Raw genomic sequence first — 20155 nt, 5'->3', positions numbered from 1 at the left:
TGTATTACATTTATGACTGCATGGCGACAAAATGCATTGCTATCCGCACGCTTCTTGTCCTCATGCAAGGCCTGGGTTGTTGTGTCTCAAAGCGTGGCCTTCTCCTCCTGCTCCGCCCTCCTCCTGTTCCATCACGTGTGCTGCTGCTGGGTTAGCGTTACTGGTCCCTTTTCCTGGAACCTCTTATCTGTATTACATTTATGACTGCATGGCGACAAAAAGCATGTTACCTGTGCAAAGAAAAATGACATTTTCCGCATTTAAAAGACATTTTTTCCTTTGAAAATTTGCAATCAATTTTCTCAAAAACTATGAGCTCTTTTTCAAATATTTTTTTCCTCTTGTACCCACTCTCAAGGTGCACATATCCTGCAAATTTGGGGTATGTAGCATGTAAGGAAGCTTTACAAAGCACGAAAGTTCGGGTCCCCATTGACTTCCATTATGTTCGGAGTTCGGCGCGAACACCCGAACATCGCGGCCATGTTCGGCGAATGTTCACGAACCCGAACATCCAGGTGTTCGCCCAACACTAGCTCGGATGAGCACCACTGCCATCTTTCACTGGCCCGGCATTCAACATCATGTCACAGTACAACACTATCCCTTTAAGAACCCGATAGCAGTTATCATAGGTCCTATAGAACAATCATTCTGGTTCGTAAAATACCTAAGGGAATATTTTGTTACAGGTTTGGAGCGTCTATTACAAACGTAATAAATCCCACATGCGTGCTGAGCCTTGTATACATTGTATACACTTTATACGTGTAAATCCATATATATATATATATATATATATATATATATATATATATATATCTATATCTATATCTATATCTATATCTATCTATCTATCTATCTATCTATCTATCTATCTATCTATATATATATATATATATATATATATATATATATATATATATCTTTGCCCCCAGTAAACATGGCAGCCCAATACCACACAGCACACTAGCGCACGTGCCCAGTGGACGCGTGTGCATTAAAATCCTGCCCAAACACGGATGACGCGCACATGAGAGGCGCGTCATAACAGTGCACCGCCCCATTAATCTCCCATTGGCCACTAGAGCGGTAAGGGCACGTGACGCTGCACCGCGCTTGGATCCTCCCATCAGAAGCTTGCCCTATTTTGAATGACATGCGCTAGTGCCACTGCGCATGCATGTGACTCGCTCCCCTGCACGAGGCCGATCAGCGCACAATAGTGGCATAACATCCACTACTGCTCCCATTGGATAATTGGCCCAATTAAGCTCCCTTACCTAACATAAAAGCTCTGTCTGTGTATATTCAGGCACAGAGGTGCTAAGCTTTGAAACAGACTGTATGAGGTGAGTGCTCTTCTTTTTGCTTGGATCTCCATGTTAGTTAAATTGCCTTTTCTCCTGTCTCAGGTCACCCAAACCCATAAGCTTGAACTCATGTATGCTTATCTACACCACCATATGATCTCTTGGTACATTTTACTATTGCCCTCACCTTGTTTTCTCTGACATGCTCCTCCCCCTCCCTCCCCCCATATACCCAAAATATTTGGCTGAGGAAGTGGGATATACCCGTGAAACGCATTGTACCATTCTGGAAAATGTAAATAAATTTTTGCAACAACTTGCATCCTTATTGTCTGCATTGAAGGGGTAAGTCCACCACTACGCACATCATTTTAAACCAGGGGTCTCAAACTCAATTTACCTAGGGGCCGCAGGAGGCAAAGTCAGGATGAGGCTGGGCCGCATAAGGGATTTCACAATCAGCAGCACCCCCCCCCCCCCTCCTTGCATTGATTTTTTTTGTTTTATTTTAAAATCACATTCATTTTACTATTTTGCCATCCGCGCCCTCCGTGCAGCTCCCCCGGGTCCCTGCTGCTTATCCTCCCCCCGGCCAGACCCCCACCCTACAGCCCGGGTCGGGCTCTACTGCCTCCTCAAATATGGCCGCTGGAGGAGGCTGCGGCTGCGCAGTCCGCACCGACGCGAGTGCGGCTGCGCAGCTCTAGGGCCTCCCTCCCCGATCCACGCTACGTAGCGGTCATCAAGTTCGCCGACGACACCACCATCATTGTCCTTGTCACCAAGGATAATGTCCAGGAGTACCGCCAACAGATGGAGAGCATTTGCAACTGGAGCAAGGAGAACAGGCTGGTGCTTAAAGGACTTACGAGCCCAAATCAGTAAAAAAAAGGTCTGTACCTGGATGAAGTTTGAAGGCATGGAGGACGCCATCCGCACCCTCCGTGCAACTCTGCCGGGTCCCCGCTGCTTATCCTCCCCCCGGCCAGACCCCCACCCTACAGCCCGGGTCGGGCTCTACTGCCTCCTCAAATATGGCCGCTGGAGGAGGCTGCGGCTGCGCAGTCCGCACCGACGCGAGTGCGGCTGCGCAGCTCTAGGGCCTCCCTCCCCGATCCACGCTACGTAGCGTCAATCGGGGAGGGAGGCCCTAGAGCTGCGCAGCCGCACTCGCGTCGGTGCGGACTGCGCAGCCACGGCCTCCTCCAGCGGCCATATTTGAGGAGGCAGGAGAGCCTGACCCGGGCTGTGAGGTCGGGGTCCGGCCGGGGGGAGGATAAGCAGCGGGGACCCGGCAGAGTTGCACGAAGGGTGCGGATGGCTTCCTCCATGCCTTCAAACTTCATCCAGGTACAGACCTTTTTTTTACTGATTTGGGCTCGTAAGTCCTTTAAGCACCAGCCTGTTCTCCTTGCTCCAGTTGCAAATGCTCTCCATCTGTTGGCGGTACTCCTGGACATTATCCTTGGTGACAAGGACAATGATGGTGGTGTCGTCGGCGAACTTGATGACCTTTATGGAGTCTGCCTCAGCGGCTTTTGATACAGTTGACCATGAAATCCTGCTTAACAGACTGCAGGAGTACTGTGGCATCAGTGGATCAGTCCTCCAGTGGTTCAGATCATTCCTAACTGACAACACAGAGAGTATCCCTAGGACCAATAATGTCCAAACCTGCACCTCTACAATTCGGAGTGCTACAAGGATCAATCCTATCCCCTCTTCTGTTTGCAATCTACATGTTGCCACTCGGTACACTTATCCAACGACATGGCCTGTAGAGATGTAGCGAACAGTTCGCCGGCGAACTTCGGTGGTTCGAGTTTGCCTAGAGCAGGCAAAATTTTGCGGAAGTTCGATTCGCCCCATAATGCTCTATTGAGCAGAACTATGACCCTCTACATCACAGTCAGCAGGCACATTGTTGCCAATCAGACTGCACTCACTGCTGGAGCCCCCCCCCCCTTGTAAAAAGCAAGGTCCTTGTGCCATTTGACTCACTCGTCTGCCTACACACTCTCTCTCTCTCTCTCTCTCTCTCTAGTAGGGATGGTCACCGCTTTCTGCAGAATTGTATTTTTGAGCATAAATGGTACATGCTAGGCTGTCTTCAGCATGTAGTGTTGGTGGTACAGTGGCACTGTACCACCAACACTACATGCTTAAGCCAGCCTAGCATGTACCATTTATGCTGAATCCATTTATGCTCAAAAATACAATTCCGCAGAAAGCGGTGGCCATCCCTACTAGAGAGAGAGAGAGAGAGAGATGAATCTACCTGGCTATCTGGGGTTCTCTTTGGACAACTGTTGAACACAAAAGGCAAGGCCATGCCTGGCTACAAATCCTTAAGCAGGGGCTGGATGGTGTAATGGTTAAGGGCTCTGCCTCTGACACAGGAGACCAGCGTTCGAATTTTGGAACTGTCTGTTCAGTAAGCCAGCACCTATTCAGTAGGAGACCTTAGGCAAGTCATCCTAACACTGCTACTGCCTATAGAGTGTGCCCTAGTGGCTGCAGCTCTGGCGCTTTGAGTCCGCCAGGAGAAAAGCGCGATATAAATGTTATTTGTCTTGTCTAATTTTTCTCTTGACAACTGTTGAACACATAAGGCAAGGCCATGCCTGGCTGTAAATCCTTAAGCAGTGGCTGGATGGTGTAATGGTTAAGGGCTCTGCCTCTGACACAGGAGACTAGAGTTCAAATCTCGGCTCTGTCTGTTCAGTAAGCCTGCACCTATTCAGTAGGAGACCTTAGGCAAGTCTTCCTGCTACTGCCTATAGAGTGTGCCCTAGTGGCTGCAGCTCTGGCGCTTTGAGTCTACCAGGAGAAAAGTGCGATATAAATGTTATTTGTCTTGTCTAATTTTTCTCTTGACAACAGTTGAACACAAAAGGCAAGGCCATGCCTGGCTACAAATCCTTAAGCAGTGGCTGGATGGTGTAATGGTTAAGGGCTCTGCCTCTGACACAGGAGACTAGGGTTCGAATCTCGGCTTTGTCTGTTCAGTAAGCCAGCACCTATTCAGTAGGAGACCTTAGGCAAGTTTTCCTAACACTGCTACTGCCTATAGAGCGTGCCCTAGTGGCTGCAGCTCTGGTGCTTTGAGTCCATCAGGAGAAAAGTGTGATATAAATGTTATTTGTCTTGTCTAATTTTTCTCTTGGATTGAGCATAAATGGTACATGCTAGGCTAGCTTCAGCTAGTAGTGTTGGTGGTATAATGGATATGTTAGTTACCTACCATACACTGAGACCTGGGTTCATTTCCCAGCCATGGTATGTAAGCTGGCTTTTGAAATACTATAATTCCCTGGCAGATGAGACCCTCCTCCCTCAGATAGGAGGGAGGAGGGTCCTCCTCCATGTATTAGATCTCTTGAAATATGTTTTATATAATTTTTCCAGCCAGTAGAAATTTTTCTAAATTTTTAAGTTCGCCTCCCCATTGAAGTCTATTGCAGTTCGCGAACTTTTTCGCGAACCGGACTTTCCGCGGAGGTTCGCGAACAGAGTTCGCAAACCAAAAATCGGAGGTTCGCGACATCACTAATGGCCTGACGTACCACTGCTACGCCGATGACACACAGCTACAGTATACCTGTCCTTCAAATCTGGTGGAACAGACCCTACTCCAAAAATAAACTCTTGCTTAGCTGAGCTACAGGCATGGATGAATGATAACTGGTTTAAACTGAATGCTGACAAAACTGAGGTCCTTTTTGTCCAAAGCCAGCTCTCGCCATCAAAACAGCTCAATCCTAAAGCAACACCAATCAGGATTGGGAATTCAGACATAAACAGCTCCAACCTTGTGCGCATCCCTGACGTACTAATCGATGGGGAATTGAGTTTCAGAAACCAAATTTCATCTGTAGTTAAATATTCCTACTTTCATCTGAAGAACATTGCAAAGATTAAACATCTGATTCCCCCCGAGGATCTTCCAACCCTAGTTCACACCTTCATCACATCACAGCTGGACTACTGCAATGCCCTTTATGCTGGCCTCCCCAAAAAGGACCTGTGTCACCTGCAATTAGTGCAGAATGCTGCTGCCAGATTGCTAACAAACCAGCCTCGCCACTGTCACATTACACCGATCCTTCGCTCACTGCACTGGCTACCAGTAGAATGGAGAAGACTCTTCAAGATTGGACTGCTGACATTCAAATCCCTGCACAATTTGGGCCCTGGATACATGAAGGACTTGCTGAAGCTGCACCACACCTCTCACAACCTCAGATCAGCAAGTTCTATAAACTTGGTCACTCCCAGAGTGCACCTCAAAAAATCTGGAGACAGAGCCTTCTGTCATGCTGCCCCTACTCTTTAGAACTCCCTGCCACACCCAGTAAAGACAGCACCATCCCTGGAGCTATTCAAATCCAGACTGAAAAGCCATCTGTTTAGCCTGGCATTTCCGGATTTATAAAATTTTTCCTCTGTACCACGATGGTCTGAGCCATGCTTATGCGCTTTGAGTCCTACGGGAAAAAAGCGTTTTACAAATGTTGTTGTTGTTGTTGTTGTTACTTTCGATCTGCAGTTGTTCGTGTAGAGGGAGAACAGCAGTGGTGACAGGACGCAGCCTTGGGGAGCACCTGTATTCGTGATCGCTGTTTGTGAGTGGATATCGCCCAGTCTTGGGATATCGCCCAGACTTGGGACCTGTTGGTGAGAAAGTCTGTGATCCACAGTAGTAGGCTTGGGTGGACTCCCAGTGCAGCAAGGTCCCGTTGGAGAATGCGTGGGCAGATGGTATTGATGGTATTGAAGGCCGAACTGAAGTGTCTTAAGACACCCTGGCAACTGACCACCATTTTACCCATGTACAGCTCCCCTTCACCTATTGTCCTATCCCTTAACCCCTTAGACTGTTATGCTAGGTACAAACAATACAATTTTCTGGCCAGTGGAGTAGCTAAGGAGCTGTGGGCCCTGATGCAAGTTTTACATTGGGGCCCCCCAAGCACTCTATACACAACAATTGATTTGGTGCACCAAAATCTGCCAATGGCAACTACAGTGTCAGAGGTGCAAGGAGGGGATGGGGAACAGTATGTTAATGATTACCACTATTCAAAGTATCTATAGAAGTGATTATTATGTGCACAGGACCAATACAGAGCTAATACTGCAGTTGAGGGAGAGCCCCGAGGGGCCCCTCTGGCCCAAATGCCCAAGTATGGTTGCAACCTCTGCACCCCCTATTGCTACGCCCCTGTTTCTGGCAGATTTACCTGTCAGATCGATTTTTTTTCCAACATGTCTGATCTGAATCTATTGATTTTTCTGATTGATTTCCATTTACTTTCATGGAAATTGATCAGAAAGTCGATTGAAATTCAGATTGGATGTGTTGGCAAAAATCGATCTGGCAGGTGAATCTTCCAGAAAATTGTATCGTGTGTACCTAGCATTAGGCCAACTGGAGAGGGCTCTCTTTCTCTTTTGTCTCTTAATGCTGTGTAATGTGTGTGCATATCTTCTTCCATTATGTAAAGATCTGTTATTGATTTGTTGACTGCATAAGCTGTAACCCCCCTTTGTCTTGTGCTGTTAACTGTGACTGTATTGTTTATATTGTATTTTTATTACCATGAATTCTGTTGTAAAGCATCACAGAAGATGTTGGCGCTATAATAATAATAATAATACTACCACCCTCACAGTGCATTTAGCTTTTACAGTCTCAAATTAAGTGGACATTCATTGGCAACATTTCTGTATTGTTTAAGCAAATTGTTAAAAGAATAGTACTGACTGCCCCATTGTGAATCAAAGTTCCGGTTCAGGTCCACTCCAAAACATGTCCCATTGTCTTGTGGTGAGCGATTCTTTCTCCAGAGACGGTCCTAATTTTAAAAACATAAATACCTGTATATGTTAAAAGCTTTTACACATTAAAATTTACATGGTGTGAAGTTAGATATCTGTTCTTCTAGTATTATCAGGAAACCTACAGTGATGATTGGCATGCTAGGTACATACAATACAATTTGTTTTCTGACAGATTTACTGTCAGATAAATAATTTCCAACAGGTCTGATCTGATTTCCAAACGATTTTTGATCGATATTCCATAGAAGTGAATGGAAATCGATCGAAGATCAGATCTGTTGGAAATTATCGAACTGACAGTAAATCTGACAGAAAATGGTAGTGTGTAAATTGTATCGTGTGTACTTAGGATCATAGTATAATTCTGCAACAAAAGAATTTCAAGTCAAACTACGACCAGTGAGACAACATTTGGAATGAAACATTCAAATTCTTGCAGGTCAGATTGGCTTGGATGCTTTCCTTGCATTGAAGGACATCCATGGTGCAGAGTGCCCACAAGGAACCACCTGTGCATGCGCAAGGCATATAACATCTGGTTCAAAGGCCCCAATCACTACTAGTCAGGGCCTTGTATGGGATGGATAGCAGACAAATGGAGACTTGCAGGGGAAATGGACAACCAAGTCCAAGAGTGGGTACTGGTGAGGATGTAAGTGTATACTGTTTTATTTTTTGGGATGGGATGGGGGGGGGGGGGGGGGCTTTGGCTCAAATATCCCTTAACTTTGTAATCTAGGGCAGGGTTTCTCAACACGTGTACCTCCAGGGGAACGCGAGGCCACTGCCGGTGGTACACACAGTTGCTTGTTACTCAATTAAACTACACTTCCTCCTGCTCGGAGCTGCTATTTTGCTATTTACAGCTTCCCTCCAGCACCGTTCAATGCCGACTGCTGATTTTTGCTGATTAGATAACCCTAGAGGATCAGAGCAGAGTGGAACTAAAGCCCTATCTACACCATACATTTTTTTTGTCCAATTCGATTCGTTGATTCTATTCGATTCAATCCGACATGTCCGATCAGGATTCAATTTGATTCAATTTGCCATTGTTTTGCAATGGCAAATTGAATCGAATTGAATCCCGATTGGACATGTCAGCTTGAATAAAAAAACAAAAAAATTGTATGGTGTAGATGGGGCTTAAAGGAGCACCACCCTTCCTTTCCAGGCATAATGAGCTTGTCCAGTACCCCTCCACCTCTCCCTCAGGAATGTGAGAGAAGAGGAGAGAGATAATAATCTGAACATTTGTATAGCGCTTTTCTCCTGTTGGACTCAAAGCACTCAAGAGCTGCAGCCAGTGGGATGCACTCAAGAGGACACCCAGTAGTGTTAGGGAGTCTTGCCTTGAACTCCTTACATAACAGGTACTGACCCTAGCCAGGATTCAAACCCTGGTCTCCCATGTCAAAGGTGATGCCCTTAACCAGTACACTATCCAGCCACGTGTACATCACCACATCAGTGTACATCAGTTGTATGCAAAATATTTGAGGGGTTACTAAGAGATACTATACATGACTTCATAGTAGAAAATAATCTTATTTCTCAGCATCAACATGGGTTTACTAAAGACAGGTCCTGTTTGACTAACATGCTCAGCTTTTATGAGGTACTGAATGCTAATATGGATATTGGGAATGCTGTAGATGTGATATACTTGGACTTTGCAAAGGCCTTCGACACTGTTCCCCACAAAAGTCTGGTGCAAAAGTTGAGGATGCAAGGACTGGGGAAGAGTCTGTGTTCATGGATAGGGAACTGGCTAATGGACAGAAAACAAAGAGTTGTGGTCAATGGATCGTACTCAAAATGGGAGACTGTTAGCAGTGGGGTCCCACAGGGGTCTGTTCTGGGTCCAGTGCTCTTCAGTTTATTTATTAATGACCTAGTAGATGCAGTAGTGAGCAATGTTGCTATTTTTGCAGATGATACAAAATTGTGCAGAATCATCAACTCTCAGGAAGATAGTGTCATATTGCAACAGGATCTGGATAGGATGGCTATATGGGCACATACATGGCAGATGAAATTCAATGTTGACAAATGTAAAGTCATGCATTTTGGACGTACTAATGGTCTAGCACCATACAAAATAAATGGGATACAGTTGGGGACATCAAACTTGGAGAAGGACTTAGGAGTACTCATTGACAACAAGTTAAATAATCATACTCAATGCCAAGCCGCTGTAGCTAAAGCTAACAAAGTTTTGGGATGCATTAAAAGGGAAATAAAAACTCGAGATGCTAGCATAATATTGCCCCTGTTTAACTCTCTAGTAAGGCCACATCTGGAATATGGAATTCAGTTCTGGGCACCACATTACAAAAAAGATATTGCAGTTTTAGAGCAGGTGCAGAGACAAGCAACAAAATTGATACGTGGGATGGAAGGTCTCGCTTACCAAGAAAGGTTAGATAAACTGGGTTTATTTAGTCTAGAGAAAAGACGCCTTAGAGGGGATCTAATTAACATGTATAAATACATCAGAGGGCAATATAATAGCTTGGCGGATGAGCTTTTTGTCCCTAGGCCTTCTCTAAGGACTAGAGGACATGATCTGCACATGGAGGAAAAATGTTTTAGCCATTTATTTATGAAAGGGTTCTTTACAGTAAGAGTGATTAAGATGTGGAATGCATTGCCACAGGAAGTCGTTATGGCAAACTCTATACCTGCATTTAAAGGGGGCTTAGATGCTTTCCTTGCGTTGAAAGACATCCATGGCTACAATTACTAGGTAATGCCTAATGATGTTGATCCAGGGATTTTATCTGATTGCCATCTGGAGTCGGGAAGGAATTTTTCCCTTTAGGGGCTAATTGGACCATGCCTTGTAAGGGTTTTTTCGCCTTCCTCTGGATCAACAGGGATATGTGAGGGAGCAGGCTGGTGTTGTACTTTATACTGGTTGAACTCGATGGACGTATGTCTTTTTTCAACCAAAATAACTATGTAACTATGTAACCACGTGCTGCAATATCTGAGACAGACAGAGTGACAGAGCTGCATGAGTTGGAGATGCTGCTTATGCTTACTATATGTGTGAGTTGTGTGTGTGTGTGTGTGTGTGTGTGTGTGTGTGTGTGTGTGTGTGTGTGTAAATTACCTGTGTTCTCATCACCCTCTACCAGCCTTAGCCAGCACCCTCACCTGTCCCTCACTACCTATCACCCTGTGCCAGCCTCAGCCAGCACCCTCACCAGCCCCTCATCACCCTGTGCCAGCCTCAGCCAGCACCCTCAACTGTCCCTCACCACCCATCACCCTGTGTCTGCCTCAGCCAGCACCCTCACCTGTCCCTCACCACCCATCACCCTGTGCCTGCCGCAGCCAGCACCCTCACCTGTCCCTCACCACCCATCACCCTGTGCCAGCCTCACCCAGCGCCCCCATTTTCCCAAGCGTGTGTGTATGCACACGTGCGAGTTTGCGCGCACACTCGCTGTGAGTACTTTGCAGAGATGAGTAGCAATCGGGGGTACTTGGTTTTAATAAGTTGAGAAACACTGATCTAGGGGGCTACAACTACAAATTCTAAAAAGGCCTACTTTAAAGGAGAACTGTACATAGAGGTGTATGGAGGCTGCCATATTTATTTCCATTTAAGCAATACCAGTTACCTGGCTATCCTGCGGATCCTCTGCCTCTAATACTTTCAGCCATAGCCCCTGAACAAACATGCAGCAGATAAGGTTTTTCTGACAATTTTGACAGATCTGACAAGATTAGCTGCATGCTTGTTTCTGGTGTGATTCAGACACTTCTTCAGCCAAATATATCAGCAGGGCTGCCAGGCAACTGGTATTGCTTAAAAGGAAATAAATATGGCAGCCTCCATATACCCTTCACTACAGTTCTCCTTTAAGAAGCTCAGCGACTCACTAAGTTTAGTAGCCTGGGATAGTAAATTATTGGGCAAGCCAAGGTTCATAATCAGCATAAATATGTTCTTTATATATGTTAGGCTTGGTGGTGTATTCTCCACAGTCAGCATGCAACGCATGAGCTGATGTGAAGGAGGTACACACACTAGCACAAGGAAACAGGCTATCCCTAGTATAGTGGAGGGGAGGACTGACTCCAATAGGAGATTGTGGCGCACATAGCCGGTGCAGATCCGAACAGCCACAAACAATACTTTTGTGATAACGTCTCAGCGCAAAGTAGCGCTAAGCGCATAAACCAGAACTGAGGAGATCAGGGCAGGTAGACAGAATGAACGCTTGCTTAACTAGCCACTACTTAGTGACAGCAAGCGTCCACAACAAGACAGACTGGAATGAGGCAGCCAATGCGTTTGCAGCGATGGCATGCCTCACAAAGACAGGACAGGATAGTCAGGAAATAGCAGGATCAAGATAGGTGAACGTAACACAGACAAAAATACAATAAGTATGTTTTCCTAGCGTATTACAATTACAGCTATCAATGAAACTATTTGTAACGTCTGACTAACATATGTATATATCGGCAATGAACCGATATATGACATAAGCAGGAACTCTGACTAGGACAGGAGTAATACAGGGAACAGGACTCAGAAGGATTCGCTATCTCTTCGCAGAGATGAACGCAATCCACAAACGGTAACAGAACAGGATTCAGAAGGATTCGTTATCTCTTTGCAGAGATGAACGCAATCCACAAACGGTAACAGAACAGGATTCAGAAGGATTCGTTATCTCTTCGCAGAGATGAGCGCAATCCACAAACAGAACCAGGAGCAGGGTAACTAACTCAGCACGGGTGATCACGATACGCGCAACCTACCAAAACGTGCTGGAAAGCTGACTAACTGCACACAGGATATAAACAGTTCGTGTACGTATACATCAGCGACACTGATGTATCAACGTAACACGAATACAAGGAAAATAATAAACGTGCTGGTATGCATATATATTGGCAATGAACCAATATATGATGCAAAGACCAGCAAAGTATCTTTAGAACAAGAAACACGATCGGGGGCTGAAGCAACAGCAAGACAGGCTTAAACTGAAGCTATGAAAACCCGAGGAGTCCTGCAGGAAGCAGATCTTTATACTGAGGTCATCCAATGGGAGCAGACATGCAGATTCCCACACAGGTGAATGATAATCAGTCACAAGCTGACAGCAGGGAAAGGCAGACAAAGCTATGCAGCTTGCATGGAAAGAGATCAGAACTGCCTGAGCTGCAGCACTACTACTTCCAGCAATACCTGCTGCAGCAGCGATCATGACAGTACCCCCGCCCTTAAAGGTGGATACCAGACGCCTCTCAAAACTGACCTTCCCACGGAGACAACCTAACTGATAATTCATGATGACCGGGACAGCCCGGCAAGACCAAATTCCAGAATCAGTCATCACAAGACTGGACCCATCAGAACCAGAACCTTGCCCATCAGTACTACAAGTCTCAGTGTGACACCCATCAGAACCATGATTTCCAGAAGAAAGCCCCCCGAAGCTCTCTGAGCGATACCCACTGCCTTCCAGGGACCGTCCAAAAATGCCAAAGCCTTTGCAATGCCCACCGGAACTGTCTTTACCAACACAAAACCCACTGTTTAACCAGTCCAAGGTACCAGGACAAGCTTCCTCAGAGATCTCCCAGAACACTTTAAAGCTCCAAAGAGATCCCAAAAGGTCAGAACGCCCTTTAGGCTCACATGGAGAACTATCAAGAATCCCCATGGAACCTATGGCAATTCCCGAGTCAGGGTTACAAGGACAAACATCAAGATCAGGGCTTTCAGGGACCAGAACCATCTCTGGGCATGCAGGCAGACTGGCAACATCAGAACATGTCTCCCCTAAGGAAGCATCCAAGTATGCTAACTCCTTAGACACACTTGGGCATTCTGGCACACAAAGCACATCTGGGCACACTGGCACAAGAGAAACCTCTGGGCATGTCAAGGAACTGTGAACCTCAGGGCCAGCCAAGATAGGACCGAAACCAGGACTGGACAAAAATTCATCATGACTAGACTTCACAAGCACTGGACTCTCACTAAAGAATGCAGGAACAGACTTGGATGTCGCTGATTTTAGCAAGGTTATTAACAAATCAGGTTCAGGGGCATAAACAAGACAGGACAAGTCTTCTGATGTATGAACTGAGCTAGATAGGGATTCCACAACTTCCTCTGGACTGGACAGAGACTCATCTAGTACCTGGGATTGGGGCTCCAAAGTAGCTGCAAAACAAGTCAATATTACAGCATCCCCCACTGAACTGGGCAAATCTGGGGAATTCCCTGGACAGGAAGGGAACTCCGGAATCTCTGCCACACCGGCCAGAGAATCAGAATTTTCCAAGATACCAGGCAGGTTTTCAGGAACACTTACTAAATCAGACTGAAATTCTGAGAGAATCAGAATTATCCATGTTACAGGGCAAGACCTCTGAAACATTCAGAGCGCAGGGTTGGAGTTCCTCAGCTGCTACAACACTGGAGAGGGACTCAACAACATTGGTTAAATCAGACTGTGTACAGGGCAAGGTATCTAAGACACTTGCTGACGAGGACAATATTTCAATGACTTCTGCTTCATCAGACAAAGATTCATCAAGTTTATTTAGAGTGGACTTTAATTCTAAGGCAGCTGCTAAACAAGTGAATATTGCTGCAACACCCACTGAGGTAAGCAGTGCCTCAGAGTCTTCTGCTAGAGGGTTTGAAGTACCCAAAGTACTGGGTGAAGCATAGGACTCTGCGACTCCAGCTTCACTGGACAGGATCACTGAACAGTCCATATTGCAGGGCAAAACCATGGAAGCACCTGCTGGACAGCATAAGGATTCTGTGACCTGAGCTTCATAGGAGACATCTACTGCACAATTCATGGTACAGGGCAAATTTACTGGAACATTTTCTGAACAAGGTAATAATTTTGCGATTTCCGGTTCGCATAGCAGATGCTCTGAGCTATTCACGATACAGGGCAAATTTACTGGAACATTTTCTGAACAAGGTAATAATTCTGCGATTTCAGGTTCACATAGCAGATGCTCTGAGCTATTCACGAAACTAGAGCGAGGTGTAGAAACAGGAAGATCAAGACACAATGTTTGCGCATCTGAATCACCATTCATTTGTAAAATTGGGAAATTCAGATGCTGGGGTTCTGAGGTTTCTAGGCAGGATTGCTGGGACTCAGAAGTAAATGTAATGCATCTATTGACATCTGCTGGATCAGACAGGAGTTGAACTTTATTAACACAGGTAATTTCTGCAGAAGTGTTTGCAGAGGCAGGCAAGATTTTTCTGATGTCTGTTTCACTGAACAAAGAGTCATGAGTACTGGCTAGGCTGGACTCGGAAGTCAGCAGGACCTCTGGATTCTCTGCTGAGAAATTTGCGCAGGGCAAGGTTAAGAATGTATCAATGGCTTCTGTTTTACTGGTAAGTAACACTGAGTTATCCATGGTACAGGGTGGAATTGCAGGAACTTCAATTTCACACAAAAAGAGCTCCGAATCACCTGCTGAATCAGCCAAAGGTGCTGAAGCAGGCGGGTCAGAACGCCAAATTTGCGAATTTGGAGTCACATAAAAATCATCCAAAATCAATTCCCACACATCAATCAAAGGAGCCACACAGTCATACCTACACACACCAGTCTCTATTAGGTTATAGGCCGACTTAATGCATGCATTCAATACCATTTCACTTTTTGCACTGTAAAATTGACAAAATGAACTTGAATCATTCTTCCATTCACCGAGCAGGGCTTCCATCTCTCCCCTGTCGAATGGAGGATCCCATGCATACTTAACAGCGAAACATTCAGGCTGATCACAGTTGGCAGATATGATTGTGGCAGGGACATGTATTGGGTTAATTAGCAGGTGATTGGCAGATTCCTTATTCTTAAGAATCTCCAATACCTGTAGCAAGTGTTGAACTGTAGTGTATGCAAACTTCCCTTGGTTCACAAATAAGTTGATTTGTTCAATACTCTGTAATATCTCCTCATAATCATACTCAGATAATTCTTTTAAACAAAAATCTTTATTTTCCCTAGCCAGGGAGGAAAGTTCATTAGTAGTTTCATAAGTCCATTTAACTCCCCTGAAAGACAATTGCATTTCATTATCTGTTAATGGCAGAATCTCATTATAGGTCTCAGTCGCTAAGGATAACGACTCTGCAGATCGGACACGTTTCTTAGAACGTTTGCGGTTTGCCTTAGACCCTGCTGCCTTTGGTGATTTATTCAAAGCTGCAGGAAAATTATCAGGAACACTCTTTGCTTGCTGATCATTTTTGCAAACAATTGAAGGGGAAGCTGATTGGCCTGCTGCCAGGAGTTCATTTAGAGGAAAAGGCAATGGATCTATGCGCAACCAGTTATGGATCACAAACGCTAGAAATTCCAGCGGTCTCACTTTCAAATCGGAATGATTGAGAACATCAAATGCCCACTGAAATAGTTGGAGTGCCCAGGTTGAAACAGGAGTCGCTTGGAGATCGGGATTGGCCAGGAACCTGGCACATTCAGAGAAAAACTCATTTTCTGTTTCAGAGTTAAGTTCTTCAAATTTCTTAAAGGAACAGGAACCATAATTAACAGTGTCATACTTTCTGGGAATCCCCCCCACAATGGGGATTGGTAAGGGGGTTTTCATAATGTTAGGCTTGGTGGTGTATTCTCCACAGTCAGCATGCAACGCATGAGCTGACGTGAAGGAGGTACACACACTAGCACAAGGAAACAGGCTATCCCTAGTATAGTGGAGGGGAGGACTGACTCCAATAGGAGATTGTGGCGCACAGAGCCGGTGCAGATCCGAACAGCCACAAACAATACTTTTGTGATAACGTCTCAGCGCAAAGTAGCGCTAAGCGCATAAACCAGAACTGAGGAGATCAGGGCAGGTAGACAGAATGAACGCTTGCTTAACTAGCCACTACTTAGTGACAGCAAGCGTCCACAACAAGACAGACTGGAATGAGGCAGCCAATGCGTTTGCAGCGATGGCATGCCTCACAAAGACAGGACAGGATAGTCAGGAAATAGCAGGATCAAGATAGGTGAACGTAACACAGACAAAAATACAATAAGTATGTTTTCCTAGCGTATTACAATTACAGCTATCAATGAAACTATTTGTAACGTCTGACTAACATATGTATATATCGGCAATGAACCGATATATGACATAAGCAGGAACTCTGACTAGGACAGGAGTAATACAGGGAACAGGACTCAGAAGGATTCGCTATCTCTTCGCAGAGATGAACGCAATCCACAAACAGTAACAGAACAGGATTCAGAAGGATTCGTTATCTCTTTGCAGAGATGAACGCAATCCACAAACGGTAACAGAACAGGATTCAGAAGGATTCGTTATCTCTTCGCAGAGATGAGCGCAATCCACAAACAGAACCAGGAGCAGGGTAACTAACTCAGCACGGGTGATCACGATACGCGCAACCTACCAAAACGTGCTGGAAAGCTGACTAACTGCACACAGGATATAAACAGTTCGTGTACGTATACATCAGCGACACTGATGTATCAACGTAACACGAATACAAGGAAAATGATAAACGTGCTGGTATGCATATATATTGGCAATGAACCAATATATGATGCAAAGACCAGCAAAGTATCTTTAGAACAAGAAACACGATCGGGGGCTGAAGCAACAGCAAGACAGGCTTAAACTGAAGCTATGAAAACCCGAGGAGTCCTGCAGGAAGCAGATCTTTATACTGAGGTCATCCAATGGGAGCAGACATGCAGATTCCCACACAGGTGAATGATAATCAGTCACAAGCTGACAGCAGGGAAAGGCAGACAAAGCTATGCAGCTTGCATGGAAAGAGATCAGAACTGCCTGAGCTGCAGCACTACTACTTCCAGCAATACCTGCTGCAGCAGCGATCATGACAATATACAATAATTATTTTTATTTGGATAACTTTCTATGGAAGCACGAAATTTAAGTGCCTGCAGGTAATGGACTATTTGGGTGCCCCAAAAGCACTAATACAAATATCGGCTATTGGGCACCAAAAACAGAACAATATATAGTGGTTCAACCAAACCAATATATAGTGATATGTTGTCTAACCAAAACATTTTCATTTTTAAAAATTATTTTGAAATGTATCATATTGAAATGTTACATAGTTATATAATTACATAGTTATTTAGGTTGAAAAAATTCATATGTCCATCGAGTTCAACCAGAGAACAAAGTAAAACCCCAGCCTGCTCCCTCACATATCCCTGTTGATCCAGAGGAAGGTGAAAAACCCTTACAAGGCATGGTCCAATTAGCCCCAAAAGGGAAAAAAATTCCTTTACGACTCCAGATGGCAATCAGATAAAATCCCTGGATCAACATCATTAGGCATTATCTAGTAATTGTAGCCATGGATGTCTTTCAAAGCAAGGAAAGCATCTAAGCCCCCTTTAATCTTCCTGGCGGTAAGCCCGAGCTGAGCTCGGGCTATGCCGCCGGAAGGCACCGCTCAGGCCCCGCTGGGCCGATTTGCATAATTTTTTTTTGCTGCACGCAGCTAGCACTTTGCTAGCTGCGTGCAGTGCCCGATCGCCGCCGCTACCTGCCGATCCGCCGCTATCCGTCGCGCCGCAGCCGCCCCCCAGACCCCGTGCGCTGCCTGGCCAATCAGTGCCAGGCAGCTCTATGGGGTGGATAGGAATCCCCTTTGACGTCACGACTTTCTTTGAACGGGATCTCCTGATTGCCGATCGCCGGAGGCGATCGGAGGGGCTGGGGGGATGCCGCTGAGCAGCGGCTATCATGTAGCGAGACTTTGTCTCGCTACATGAAAAAAAAAAAAAAATTTAAAAAAAAGATTTGCTGCCCCCTGGCGATTTTTTAGCAAACCGCCAGGAGGGTTAAATGCAGGTATAGAGTTTTCCATAACTACTTCCTGTGGCAAACTGGCAATGCATTCCACATCTTAATCACTCTTACTGTAAATAACCCTTTCCTAAATAAATGGCTAAAACGGTTTTCCTCCATGCGCAGATCATGTCCTCTAGTCCTTTGAGAAGGCCTAGGGACAAAAAGCTCATCCGCCAAGCTTTTATATTGCCCTCTGATGTATTTATACGTTAATTAGATCCCCTCTTTTCTCTAGACTAAATAAACCCAGTTTATCTAACCTTTTTTGGTAAGTGAGACCTTCCATCCCACGTATCAATTTTGTTGCTCGTCTCTGCACCTGCTCTAAAACTGCAATATCTTTCCTGTAATGTGGTGCCCAGAACTGAATTCCATATTCCAGATGTGGACTTACAAGAGAGTTAAACAGGGGCAATATTATGCTAGCATCTCGAGTTGTTATTTCTCTGCATCCCAAAATTTTGTGAGCTTTAGCTGCAGCGGCTTGGCATTGAAAAATGTATCATTTTGAAATGTATAAATATAGATTTTGAAATTTATCATTTAAAAAAAATATTGGGGTTAATTCACTATCACTATACCTCCCCTTACTGCACGCTTAGCATGCCTTATCAGAGTCAACATGCGTTAACATCCCTTATCGGAGTAGCATAGCGAGTGCTTCAAATTTATGCCTGCTAATTGGCAATGAGGAGAGCTCCACTTGTCTGTTGTTGAGAGGTGATTGAGTGGTGGGATCTCGGGGAGAGGGATGGAAGGGGGAGAGGATAAATAAAATAAAAAATAGTTTTGTTTTTAATTTTAAAAAATATATTTAAATTAATAATAAAAAATTGCAGTAACAATCAGATGCCACCAACAGAAAGCTCTGTTGGTGGGCAAAAAAGGAGGCATGATTAATTTGGCTGCTAAGTTGTTTGGCAGAGTAATAAAACTGTTACAGCTGCAGAGTGCTGAATTGTAAAAAATGGCCTGGTGGTCACGGGGGGTGGGAAGTGGAGGTGTGGGTAAGCCTGTAGTCCTGAAGAGGTTAAAATGCATTTAGAATAAAATAATTCTTAGTAAAATATGCCACCCAAAGATTTTAGGGTAAAAAAGCAGTGCAAATTTTTTGTAAAACAGTCATGCCACCAGAAAGCCTGCAGCAGCCCCTGCACTTGCTCATCTCCCTGGGATCCAGCATGCGGTTTCCCCGCGTTCAGCTATACTGCTAGGGGTAAACCCATGCGTGCAAACCGCCGCGTCGGACGCGGAATCCGCCGCCTTGTTCACTGGGCATGCAGCGGTTTCTCCGCGCTCCATCAGGCTAGTGGATGCTGGCCCATGCGCGCAAGCTGCCATGTTGGACGCGGAATTAGCCGCCTTACTCTGAGTACTCGCGGCGGCTTTTCCGCATTTTCTCACAGTACCCCCCCCCCCCGAGGAGTGGACTCCGGACAGCTCCTACCCGGTTTCTCAGGATATAAAGCGTGGAATTCCCTCCTTAATTTATCCGCATGCATGCGACACTCAGGTACCCATGTTCTCTCCTCAATACCATACCCTTTCCAGTGAACTAGATACTGCACTGAGTTCTGTACAACACGTGAGTCTAAAATCTTTTCTACTTCGTACTCAGGTTGGTCATCTACCATCACAGGAGGAGGAGGAGTGGAACCTACATGAACTGCTGGCTTAAAGAGAATCTGTATTGTTAAAATCGCACAAAAGTAAACATACCAGTGCGTTAGGGGACATCTCCTATTACCCTCTGTCACAATTTTGCCGATCCTCGCCGCATTAAAAGTGGTTAAAAACAGTTTTAAAAAGTTTGTTTATAAACAAACAAAATGGCCACCAAAACAGGAAGTAGATTGATGTACAGTATGTCCACACATAGAAAATACATCCATACACAAGCAGGCTGTATACAGCCTTCCTTTTGAATCTCAAAAGATCATTTGAGTGTTTCTTTCCCCCTGCAGCTATCTTCCACTGAAGTGTCAGGCTGTTTTTTCCTGCAGAGTGCAGACAGCTCTGCCTGTATGTAATTCCTCTGTATGTGAAAGCCCAGCCAGCTCAGAGGAGGATTTATCCAGCTTGTAAAAGATAAGAGAGAAGAGAGACGC

General features: G+C 45.2%; 1 protein-coding gene across 1 annotated transcript in view; it reads right to left on the bottom strand.

Annotated features, from left to right (window-relative positions):
• The window catches only part of LOC137526134 (carboxypeptidase O-like), a 967352-nt gene that overhangs the window by 479166 nt on the left and 468031 nt on the right, over nucleotides 1–20155 (bottom strand). Inside the window, exon 7 of the mRNA XM_068247353.1 lies at nucleotides 7081–7171. Coding sequence (XP_068103454.1) covers nucleotides 7081–7171 — 91 coding nt within the window. The remainder of the gene's footprint in view (nucleotides 1–7080; nucleotides 7172–20155) is intronic.

Source organism: Hyperolius riggenbachi, chromosome 7 (genome assembly GCF_040937935.1).
Source record: "Hyperolius riggenbachi isolate aHypRig1 chromosome 7, aHypRig1.pri, whole genome shotgun sequence".
NCBI lineage: Eukaryota > Metazoa > Chordata > Amphibia > Anura > Hyperoliidae > Hyperolius > Hyperolius riggenbachi.
The sequence above is the reverse complement of the archived record's forward strand: the minus strand, read 5'-3'. Positions and strand labels throughout refer to the sequence as shown.